Genomic DNA, 12,551 nt, shown 5'->3' with positions numbered 1-12,551 from the left:
AGTATCTGTTCTATGCACAGCCTCTTGATTAGCATCTCTCTGGCCTCAGGTGCCCCAAATCACCACTCTTCTCCAGGTCTTGGACACTGGCCTCACTGCTTTCAATGAAATTGTGCTAAAACCAGCTAGGTGCTCAGCACCATCTTGCTTATTATGATGCAACTGTGATGTCACAAGGTGTCATCTCCATAGCAACACTCCTGAAACTCAGGAGAAAGTTATGAGAAAGTTGATCAAAGCATAAAATGAAATTGGCCTTAGCTCTATCTTTCTTAGCTGCCTGTCAAGTCAAAAGTAATTTTAATTTTAAAATGAAGTCTTGCCAAACCTGTCATTTGAAAATCAACGTTTTGCTATCTGATGTCAAGTTTTGAAGCCAAAATCCGATTGTGTCTTTAAACTTGAAATGTGATGGAATCTGAATGAATGTTTCTTTGAACCAGCTCAACAGAGCAAGGCCAAGAGCACATGTCATGTAAGTTAATACTGGCTTTTGCTCTGAAACTCTAATATAGATGATTAGTATGAATACTGAAAGTGGTACCACAACCCTGTGATTTTAAAAAAGAGAGGCTACCTTCCTCTGCAGCTGAGAATATATTTTTTTCTTCCTGTTTGCCAAGTAGTATACAGTTTAGGTCAGCTTTTGTAAGATAGATTTCCTTTAGATGTGCAAAGTTGGGTCTTTTTATATTACTATTTTATTGGGTTTTATAAACTAGAACTATTTTATTGTGCTATTTTTGTGATATACAAATGACATGAGAAAACTTGGTATACTTATCTGCAAATTTGGGTTCTTTGAGAACCTGTCACCCCACATTTACAGGAGAAGGAGGAATGGGAGAGAATCTTGCTTCAAATCTCTACTTCTGCATTTTCCTTTGCTCTAGATTTATTTGCACTTACGGTTCTTTCAGTAGCTTTCTTTTTCATAAATTACCCCTAGCAAGCCAATTTTGGGTGGACTAGTTTGGCTCATTCTGTTTACCAGAACTGCCATCTTTAGATAAAATAATACTCAGAAACCCCAGTAATTCAGTTACGCATATAATCATTGCTTATGTTGCGTTGTGTGAGTCATTTTCATTAAGCTAATCCTATTCTTTTGTATGGGATTTGCTTTGCTTTGAGTGTTTCAATAGTCTGTCTGTTTCTACTTATATTCAACTTATACACTGTAAATATGTTCAAATATTCCAGTCCCCTGGAAGTCTTCTGAGACTCTTCCATTCAAAGGAAACCTGAGTAAATGCTACACCTCTAAAACCTTTCACTGCTTGGGAAAGGTTCTTTTTTTGGCATGTGTCTATCTCAAGAAACTGGAGTGCGCCTCTGGGGGAGAAGTCAAACCACTGGAGAATCACAGCACCTGCTGTGGCTGCAGAGGCCAGCAACTTATAACTGCCGCCTCCCACATTGTTTTTGCTGCATTAGTAGCACTGAAGTGACCTCTCTGGGGCACAAGCCTGGGCAGCATGTATGAAAATCCTGGGCTACCCAGACCAGAAAACCTCCCCCACCTACCCCAGCTTTGCTGATGTGATCCAAAAGAGAGCAGAGCAATATATTTGGCACCACCTTGGCTGCAGGAGTTGCTGGAAGGAGGCGTACAAGATGCCATCTAACCATCTTAGGGGCTCCACTACTGCTTTGTGTAAAGTTTGCTCCTTAGTCATATCTTCTCCCAAAGTTGTCCCACAAGGCAGCAGGTATGTATTTCCCCCTCAAGATTTATTCCTGAAGCCTTTTTCACAAATGAATTTAGCTGCAAGGCAGTGGAGATTTAGGATCAATATTCCTTCTCCTTCCCAGGTTGACGAGCCCCATCTGCCCCTCATTTCCCTCTACAGCTTGTGCTTCTTGAGCCTTGGACCCACTGTTTGCCTCATCTGCTCAATCTGCCAGAGCCTGTCTTTGCATGTAGGGGAAGTCCCAAACACACTGAAGGCTTGAGACCCATCGGCCCCCCTCACCTGGTTTTAGTCCACCAGTCAAAGCCGTTTCCTGGGTGTGGCCACTGATGCATGCTGACAACTTCTAGGAGCCACAGGTGAGAGCTGAGTGCAGGGTGGGGGTGGACTAGCTACCCTATCTAGTCCAGCATCCTGTTCACACAGTGGCCAGCCAGATGCCAGCCAGATAACATGAATGTAATAGTACTTTCCTTACTTGTATTCCTTGGCAACTGGCATTCAGAGACACACCACCTCTGACAATTGAGGGCGTGCATAGCCATCATCACTGGCAGCAATTGACAGCCTTGTCCTCCATGTCTATGAGAATCCTGGATATGAGAAGCAGTGTTGAAAGATTAAGAAAGAACATTTAGATAGTCACATAACTTCTGTCACTGTTAAAACTCAGTGTCATGGTACTTGAGACAATTCAGGCCTACCCACACACCTGTCACTCATTGAAATGTTTTCGAGTGACTGTCCACATTTGCCAAGGGGAAATGTCATACTGGCAGCAGATTCCAGAGTAGGCATCACATAATCAGTTTATTAACACTGTGCAGAAAGTGGGTTTCCTGGAGTCTCACGACAGAATTAAGAGAGGCATGCATGCCTTTTTATTTATGCCAGGTGGCTTTCAGACATACACATAGCAGAACTTGCTCATCCTTCTCAGAGTCTGCAACTGAAAGGCGGGTGAGCAGCTTCCACCACCAGAAAGATAAAAAGGAAAGCATCTGGTGGGGTGATTTATTTGCTTCCACTAGGTCTCTGACCGGGACATGGGGAAAGAAAGCTCCAGCTACCCAAAACTGGCTGGAGGAACCAAGAGTTAGAGATTCTTCATCATGAAGTAAACAACATCTGACCCAGCCCTTAAGACCCTTTATGCATTTGAAGGGATTATGCCACTGGCCGCACCTTTTAGGTTGATTGGCCCCTCCAGTGGCCCCATTGATTGGCCCCTCCAGTGATGTCCAAATATTAGACATGAATGTCTGTATGTGGGGGCTGTGGGGAGCCTATACACATAGATTGCTAGGATTCCTTCCCTGCAGATGTCCATGCTTAATTCATTAGTGCCGAAGGTGGAGCTAGGTGGAGCTACACAATATTGAGAGCAGGACAAGCATTGCAGCACCACTGCCCCTTAATCATGTGGAGAGCATTGGTCTTTGTAGAATTTTTTAAAATCTTCCTTCCATTCATTTTTCCCCTTGGCAAAGGCAGAAGAAGCCAGTCTGTTTCTCCCAAAACTTTTCCTTCACATGCCTCTTCAGTTTTTACCTTCTCTTGCCACTAACAAGTCTCTCCACCTCATTAAATGCCTCTGGCATGGGACTTAATTGGTCACCTAGGGTACAGGACCCCAGGCTGTCACCAGTTAAGAAAGCTACAGTACACCACATATGCCAGGAGCTGCTGAAAAGACATTGGTTACACAGAAGTAATCATGTAGAACTTCATAAAATGGCGCTTTACTTGACTTCAGTAGACAGTGGAATAACTGGCCAGAGATTTCTTGCAGTATAATTGGCATATGACTGACCTTTGGAAATGCACAGAACATAACTTTAAACAAACATCTAGAAGTATCCAATGAAAGTATAATAGAACAAAGATAGTTCCAGCCAGCCAGACATTACACACACAAACACACACACACAAGATTGCAGACAGCCAGAATTTCTGTCTTTGCATTTGTCTTCACTGCACAATAGATTCCTGTGCCTGGACTAACTTTCTCAGGAAGGCAGTATGAGGAACAGAAGCAAGAACTCAGATGTGAAATTGCTGCTCTGCTTCTTAGGAAACAGAAATTTAGTCCTCCTGTTTTGATTCATTGAAGGCTGAAAGAAAGGCATGAGAGTTTTTTATATAGAATTGCTAGAGAGAAAGCAGAGGAGCAGAACCATTTCTGTTTGTTTAGGTATGGATATCAGCAACTATTTCAAAAAGCAGAAGACAGCAACTGAGACCTGGACACATTCTGGAGATACTGCATCATCAGACATTGTGTAAGTAGCACCTAACGTGTCTGCCTCAAAAAAACACAAAAATATCCAGACTCAGTGCTTAAGAACATCTTAACTGAAATTACTGAGGCAGTTACAGGGACAGTACAACTTGGATGACAGGAAAAGCTGGATATAGAGAACTACATTATCAAGAGCAAATACTCTTATCAGTGTGTTAAAATTTGAGGGGCTGGCACAATACTGCACCTGCACAGAAAGTTATGATTTCAGGCACAATAGTATTGGTCCAAGAGCATTTCACCATGCACAACTTATAAAATATTTTCCTTGGCTAACATGCTGTGCTGCTTTGGAAAGACCAGAACATCATTATTGCATTTTGTTTCTGCAGCCAGTGGTTTGAGGGACACAGGGCACACACATTACCAAAGTCTGTACCAAGCACAAAGACTTCTATGAAAGTGCAAGATAGCACTCACAAAGTAGATGGCATAATGGGTCACATGACGATACAGAACATGTCCATTGTACAGCAAGCACGAGAGAGGAAAATAAACAGAAGCTGTACTCTATAACATCAAACATTGTGTAGTGCTGTGGGTTGCACAACCTTGCTCTTCATTGTAAGATTGCTACTGCAGATAAAAAAGATAGACGTTTTATAGTTGCATGTTGAGGCAAGGTATTAATTTTTAAAAACTGAAACTGGGGTAGAACATTCTAAGTAGTTTAATATCACATAGGGACATTCATCAAATCAAGCTCCCCCCCCCCCTCCCATTGCATCTGCAGATTGGAGAAAAAACATCAGCTGCCGAATTTCTTCTTGTCACATAGCTGTTAAAGGCACGTACAGGAGCAGTTGACGACACTACCGCAGAAATGGGTAGAGACAAAATTTGATTAGATTTGCTATTCTTCATTGAAGGGCATGGCACCATTTTATGTCAAACCATTGTATTCTGAATTATAAAAAAACACACTATTTCCCAGCTGAGACACATACCTTTATTATCTTATGATACTGTAAAGAGAAAATAATATGATGTCAACAATAATGCAAGGGGTAAGCTGTACGCACAGGGGAAGATCTGCATTAGCCTCTTGTTAGAAGATAAGAGCCCTAGTGGAGGAAGCCAAAGGCTCATCTTGCCCAGCATCCTTTTCTCTCAGTGTCTAATCAGATACCTATGGGAAGCTGGCAAATAGAACCTGAGCACAACAGCACTTGTCCTCCCTCCATAGCACTCTTTTTTATATATTGGTAACTTAAGAGGCATAAGCACTTTGCAGGCCAGTCACCTGGAGAAGAAAGTAGGCTTCTTGTTTCAAACAATGGTTAGTGCAGACATGGCAGAAGGCAAGCTTGAGACAGAAGAGGTTCTCATTGAGTCTTATGCTCATATGTCTCTGGTATGTGTAGCTCATCCCAAAGCATAGAATTGCTTCCTACTGATTTTCTAAGTTAGAGAATGTAACTTGACTGCTGCAAATGTAGAATAGGAGACAATATACAGTGGTACCTCGGGTTAAGTACTTAATTCGTTCCAGAGGTCTGTTCTTAACCTGAAACTGTTCTTAACCTGAAGCACCACTTTAGCTAATGGGGCCTCCCACTGCTGCCACGCCGCTGGAGCATGATTTCTGTTCTCATCCTGAAGCAAAGTTCTTAACCCGAGGTACTATTTCTGGGTTAGCGGAGTCTGTAACCTGAAGCGTATGTAACCTGAAGCGTATGTAACCCGAGGCACCACTGTATTTTACATAAGGAGGCCAAATAATGTGGATTTATCATTTGTGATGCAGCTACCAGTGGCAGTGTGCTTTTTGATAAGTTAGTTTACCTTTCTGATTTATGATAATGTTCTGCTCACGATTGGCAGAGGCCTTTCTTTGCTCACCAGATGTACTCACCGATCCGCTCTTTCTCAGGGTCTTGTGTTTGCAAGTGATCACTGTTGCAGGGGTCTGGAGAGAATTGTGCTGCTGTATGTTTCTGGACTGGGATGCAGGTGTCGCCGTGGTCTAAACCACAGAGCCTAGGGCTTGCCGATCAGAAGGTCAGTGGTTCAAATCCCCGTTACGGGGTGAGCTCCCATTGCTCAGTCCCTGCTCCTGCCAACCTAGCAGTTCGAAAGCACAAAGTGCAAGTAGATAAATAGATACCACTCCGGTGGGAAGGTAAACGGCGTTTCCGTGCGCTGCTCTGGTTCATCAGAAGCGGCTTTGTCATGCTGGCCACATGACCTGGAAAAACTGTCTGCGGACAAACGTTGGCTCCTTCGACCAGTAAAGCGAGATGAGCACCACAACCCCAGAGTTGTCCACAACTGGACTTAACTGTCAGGGGTCCTTTACCTTTACCTATATTTGTAGACAAAGCTCAGGAAAGTTTCAGCTTACCGCGAATGGCCAAAATATTGCTGCATCCCTAACATGGTAAAGGAATAGCCAGCAGGGACCAGGATGCTGGGAGTGTGTTATAAATGCATATTGCAGCAAAGCTCCTTACACCACGCTCTTGGCATATAGAAGGGGAACTCAAAATAGCCAGATTGAGTGGTCTTGACCTCAGCTAAAATGTAGACAAGATTGGCTGCAAGATTTATGCCAAACATGCCTCTAAATAGTACTTAACTAACCACTTTATCCACTCAGACACATATTTCTTTAGCGATTTTCTCCAACTTCTCATCTAAATTGGATTTTAAACTGCAGCTTCCTGTTTTAGAAAACAACAGTGTTCAGAAAATACCGTATTAACCTTTCAGTATGCTAAAACATTGTTGCACAGGCCTGTATTGAAACACAGATGTTTGTTTATTTACCCAAACAAAAACAGAGGAATTTTTCCCAGCCCTCTTTTTTAAAAAATTTCATTTAAATTTGTGAACTCAAAGTCCACAACTTAAAAGAAAGATTTGTGTATTTAGATATCTCCAAAACACTCATTTCAATAGGCTTTTTCACATTGATATTCACCAACAGTATCACAAAAGTTGTTTTTTTAAAACATAACTGTAAGCAACAGTAATTCTAGAAACACTAAAGGGAAAAAAGCATAGCAATGTCCACAGTTACAAGAAAAAGTGCACATTACTTTGTCACAATCACAGTCATTACTTGAAAAACTATATGTAACAAGTAGATAGAAAATATCACTGATGCCTTAAACTCATTGTCAAAAACCAAATTACATAAAAATTGTACACAAAATAAGGCAAATTCAGGAATGCACAAGGAACTTGTTATTTAACAAAAACTAAACATCAGAACAGATATTACAATAAGCAAGAACTAAAATACTTCTCTCTAAATACATAAAAAATAAGCTTTCCTTAGCGCACAACAAAAACACAATTGATGTGTATTTGACATCATAAAATAAGAAATTAGGGGTTGGGGAAATCCGGAGAAGGGACTTTGCTTAAGTGGCAGCTGCATCCTTTACAATTTTTGTACAGTTTTTAGTTCAGTGTTAACATTATAAAATCACATCAGAAGTGTGAATGGCCCTTTTCAGTTATGTATTCATTTAAAAAGAAATAAAGAAATAAATACACACAAGAGTGCAAATTTTCCGATTGTCACTTGCAACCTCTTCACATTCAATCATCTACATCCATTCACTACTAGAAGGACTTGTACAAGACAGCAGCAGCAGCAATCCTGGAGTTAAGTGAGCTAGCTTGTAGGAAACCACTTTTTAAAAAGAAATTTTTTAAAAATGATATGTCTTTTTAAAAACAACCCTCACATCTTTATTAATTGCTAATAAAGCTGCAACTCATTATGAAATGGAGGCAAAAATGGTTTAAGTTCAGGAAATGTCTACTTCCTTTGGAAGTCACTCCAGACATATTTACGTATATTGGGATCCACCAGGGAATGGGCTGCCCAGCACAAAAAGGTACTCGCTGTGGAACAGATGTGGATTGGAGAGGGGGACAGAGATTTCAGAGAAGAGGACTTAACAATAACTCCTCAAAACATTATTTGAAAAATCAGTGAAAAATTTACCAAAGTAAAAATGATCAATTTAGAATGAGAACCAACATTTTTGTCTTGTTTTTTTTCTATAAAAATTACATTTTCTTTAAAATACAAGATCCTTTTCATTGCAATTGCATCCTGTTAACAACAGGGCATTTGGCAACATTTTGCCATATAATGCAGCTTTGAGTCCACTGAGTCAATAGCACATTCCACTAATATTGCACTTGGATTTTGGACCAATTTTGAACCCCCAGCATCTTCTACTTCCATCTGTGTTAGAACGAGTTTAGCATTTCTAGCCACTTTTTGCTGTTGATGCTGATACACAAAAACAAACAAACATAAAGCAATAGGCTGGATATATAAAAAATACCTCAGAGATATCAGAGGTCCAAGTTCACTTGAAGAACCCTAACACACCAAGAACATCAAGAACAATGTGGCATTATGGTAATCAACTCGTCAACAAGACTGTGCAGTAACTGAAAGATCTGCTCTGGGAGATCAAAATGTCATTAGTGGAAATTCTGTGATAAAACTAGGTCAGCAGGATGCTGATGTCTCAGTTCTGCTGCAAAATAAGGTTTTCCAGTTCATCTGCAGAACGCAATAAAAATGCAGCTGATTCTCTGTATCCCGCAACCAGTTGCCGTACTGCATTAATTTCAGTTGGACTCAGCTGAGGTCTGGAGCTGCTACTGCTGGAAGATCCAGAAGTGGTTGCTAACTGTCTTTTCATACTGAGATCAGTTGGACCTGCAATTGACAAATGGAATCTGGTGAAACATCAGGCAATCCTAATCGTGACTTGCTACTTACTAGACACATCTTGCTACTTGCTAGACAAATCACAACCTAGACAGCATCTTAAAAAGCAGAGACATCACCTTTCCAACAAAGGTCTGTATAGTTAAAGCTATGGTTTCCCCAGTAGTGATGTATGGAAGTGAGAGCTGGACCATAAAGAAGGCTGATCGCCAAAGAATGCTTTTGAATTATGGTGCTGGAGGAGACTCTTGAGAGTCCCATGGACTGCAAGAAGATCAAACCTCTCTATTCTTAAGGAAATCAGCCCTGAGTGCTCACTAGAAGGACAGATCGTGAAGCTGAGGCTCCAATACTTTGGCCACCTTATGAGAAGAGAAGACTCCCTGGAAAAGACCCTGATGCTGGGAAAAATGGAGGGCACAAGGAGAAGGGGACGATAGAGGATGAGATGGTTGGACAGTGTTCTTGAAGCTACAAACATGAGTGTGACCAAACTGTGGGAGGCAGTGGAAGACAGGAGTGCCTGGCATGCTCTGGTCCATGGGGTCACGAAGAGTCGGACACGACTAAACAACAGACACGTCTCAGTAAGAGACCAAATGTACAAGCAAAAAGGTACAAACATGGCTTATGGTGCAGTTGTGTACATGCGTACTAAGAGACAATTTGACAAAGGACTGAAGGTTAAAATTAGTGACTGCTTGATTGGCACATTTATTGTGCTAACTTATTCCATAATAAATTTATTAGTCTTAAAGATGCATCAACACTTTTGCTCATTTTGTTGCAGTGAACTAGCATGGCTACTCCTCTGTAAATGGCAGTTGGTGACTTCATATTAGTTCATATATTACTTTATTTAGCCTTTACATGAATACCCAACCTTACCGTTACAATTCTGTTATCAAAGTGATGATGCTAATGTGCTTGTGTACAAAATGGTCTTCTAGTTCCAGAAGTCTCAATGTTTAAACCATAAATAGATGGCAACAAAGCAAACGTGCATGTGTGCAGGGGGGTTCTTGTCTGGAGGGGGTATCGTCATGCTCAAGAACAAACTTAAGTAATGCACCCCTCATCATTGCTACTGCTCTTACTGCTTACATGGCACCAAAGTAAATGGCAGTCTATAGAGAGACACTTGCTCCCCTCCACCCTTAGCCCACACTCACCCACTGTATTTTGAGCCAGAGGGCGTATGATGCCGCATTTATAAAGACAATGGGGTCTCAGCCTGACGAGTGCCTATATAGAAGAATGCCTGGAAACCCTATGTAAACTATTTAGAGCTTTCCATAGGCACAGTGGGATATGATGTGAACCATCATAATAACAATGGCAATGTCAAATAGATAGCATCCAGAGGATTGGTACAGGGTTCCCAGTTTCATCAAGCAGTAAATTTCTGGGCCAGCCTCAGGGAATGCAGTTTCCTGGAGTCTTACAAAATAGCCCCACGTGGCTTGTAGTATAGCTGCCTGTGATTTGTGTTTTGAGAATCTAAAGCAGTTTTTATTTTTGCATGGTTTGCATTTATTGTTTTTTATTTTAAAAATACTCCCCCCTCAAATGCGAGTTTTGACACAAAAGTAGAAATATGGGCCACCTGCAAAATCTAGGGAGTCTTCCTACCCTTCGGTGCAAATTTTGAGGGTGTACGCACAGACAGCATTGGATACAACTCATAGTAATTTGCCTCTGCCTTACTTTCTTGGTGTTTGTGTGTGTGTATGTGGTCGCTGGCCTTGAGATCATTTAAGTCAATAATGATGACGCATGGCTCTCAATGGCACTTGAATTTATTTCCCCTTGAAATTTGGTACATGTGTATGGGTGTGCAGGCAGAGAACTTTGTTGTAGCTGGCGGCATGGGGTAAAAAATCTGTAGCTCTATCAGCTCCAAAAGTCACCAGCTGCCAGTGTTTGTTGCACATTTTTGTGAGTCAGCATTGCTTGCTCTCTCATGCGTACAGAAGTACAGTTTCTTCTAGAGCAGCAAATTAAACCTGATGTTAAAAAATCATCCCTGTCACATCATTTCCAATGCTCCCTGGATATCATTTCTCTAGCCATCAGTGAGGTGACTCAGTCAGTCATTTATTTTGTAACTTGTAACTGACTATGGTTTATGGATTCATTTAAGTTGCATAGACATCACATATTTTTGGAAGCTAAGTAGTTCTTGTTTTAACTAAATCATTCAAAATGCTACAAGCACTGCGAATCTCCTCCAAGAGCTAGACGTTCATTTATCATATTAGCTGCTGAGTAAATCTGACATTAAATACACTGCTGGACAAATGACTTGCAAGATTTAACATGAGGTAGTTATTGCCTCATAAATTACTCATTGGCAGCATCAATTACTTAGAATTCTAAAATGCAGGTCAGATATATGATACGGCAGCTTATTTCACTGATCAAAGCACTGATGGCTCATGAGTGGCAAAGCCATATGTGAGTTATTTCTGCAATAACCCACCTCAGCTCCTAGAATGGGACACCCAGTTGGATACTTAATAGTCTGTTGGAGACAATAGGCCCTGGTAAATCCAACCATTACCTTTAAGTTGATCATTAATATTATAGACAATAATTTATAACAGCAATAGATAATTCTAAAAGGTGCAAGGCTGTCTAGACACTGTGATAAGATGTAAAATAACTTTTTGGTTCTGGGAATTAACTGTGGCCAGGATCCAAAGAACCATGAAACTAGATTCATAAACTAGGGTCCATTTATACCTTTCTTTAAAACAAGGGGGGAAAGCAGACCCCTATTTGTTGCACGGAATACTCTTTCTGAAACGGAGAAGTCTTTCCGAAACAGTCTATGAGCAGGGGCTCAGCTTGGAAAGGGAAGAATATTAAAAGGTTTTGTATCCAGAAGCCCCTTGCAGAAGCCTAAGTAGGTATTTGTTTACATTTTTGTTGTCTGTGATACAGTTTGGGAGATGAAGGTGCCACCTTGTTATTGAAAAAGATGCATGTTGCTTATGTGTGCTACTTTCAGCTGAAAATGTTAGACAAGCAGGTGTTTGGGTTCACCTCCTGTCAGATGCTTTCAGGATGCTTTGGGAATCGCAACCACCACCTTTCACTGTGTCTATGGAGAAGAATAGTGGAAGATTCCACTCACTGCATTGCTTTTAATATCTTTACAGGCCTGACCAGGCTAGGAAGAACTGTAATAAAACTGGCACATTTCTTCCTCTTCTCAGCAGGGGCTGGGTTAAGGAGCTCCTACCATGCCTCCACTTAAAACCACAATGTCCTGAGCTGCTTTTCATTAAAATTTGCGTAGTATGTATACTTTGTGTTTTCTTTTTAATCAGTTTCTCAATTAATGGAAATAAGAATATCTATTATAGTCAGTAAAGCTGCAAAAATGATTTTTAAACTCTGTGCTTTTATTTTGAAATCAGCGTAATTACCTATAGTTTAAGAATACTAACAGTTACAGTATCCATTATCAAATTACACTGCCACTCATTTGTAATCCTTAAAGATGAAATTTTATTAATAAGTGTTGCCTTAGTGTTATAGTTGGTTTTACCAGTTGAAACAATGGTCTAATACATTTGTCTTTCTCCATTAGGACTGCAGTGCTAAGCATAATTGATGGGAAGGAAGTTACATTAAACTAACTGCTCACTTCTGAATAAACATGTATGAGGATCAGGATGAAATGCAGCAGTCATTCCAACATGTTGCTGCTTCAACTATCAGACTAGCACCTGGGAGACCAGGGTTCAAATCCCCATTCAGCTATGTTGTGGGGATTAAATGAGGAGAGGAAGAACCATGTATGCTACATTGAGCTCCTTGGAGAAAAAAGTGGGCTATAATG

General features: G+C 40.8%; 1 protein-coding gene and 1 long non-coding RNA gene across 4 annotated transcripts in view; one reads left to right on the top strand and one right to left on the bottom strand.

Annotated features, from left to right (window-relative positions):
• Window positions 1-212: 212 nt before the first annotated feature.
• LOC309348485 lies at window positions 213-12,379 on the top strand. The gene is made up of 4 exons (XR_014159413.1): window positions 213-475; window positions 1,854-2,053; window positions 3,889-3,976; window positions 12,300-12,379. It is a non-coding gene; the product is annotated as an uncharacterized lncRNA (long non-coding RNA).
• The window catches only part of NOL4 (nucleolar protein 4), a 136,629-nt gene continuing 130,816 nt past the window's right edge, over window positions 6,739-12,551 (bottom strand). For all 3 annotated transcript variants that reach the window (XM_081873688.1, XM_081873689.1, XM_081873690.1), the window contains one exon: window positions 6,739-8,689. In XM_081873688.1, coding sequence (XP_081729814.1) covers window positions 8,496-8,689 — 194 coding nt within the window. In that variant the 3' untranslated portion in view covers window positions 6,739-8,495. The remainder of the gene's footprint in view (window positions 8,690-12,551) is intronic.

This window comes from Podarcis erhardii (assembly GCF_964252035.2).
Source record: "Podarcis erhardii genome assembly, chromosome: 8".
NCBI classification, from domain to species: Eukaryota; Metazoa; Chordata; class Lepidosauria; order Squamata; family Lacertidae; genus Podarcis; species Podarcis erhardii.
Note: the sequence above shows the minus strand (reverse complement) of the source record. Positions and strands in the feature narration are given on the sequence as shown.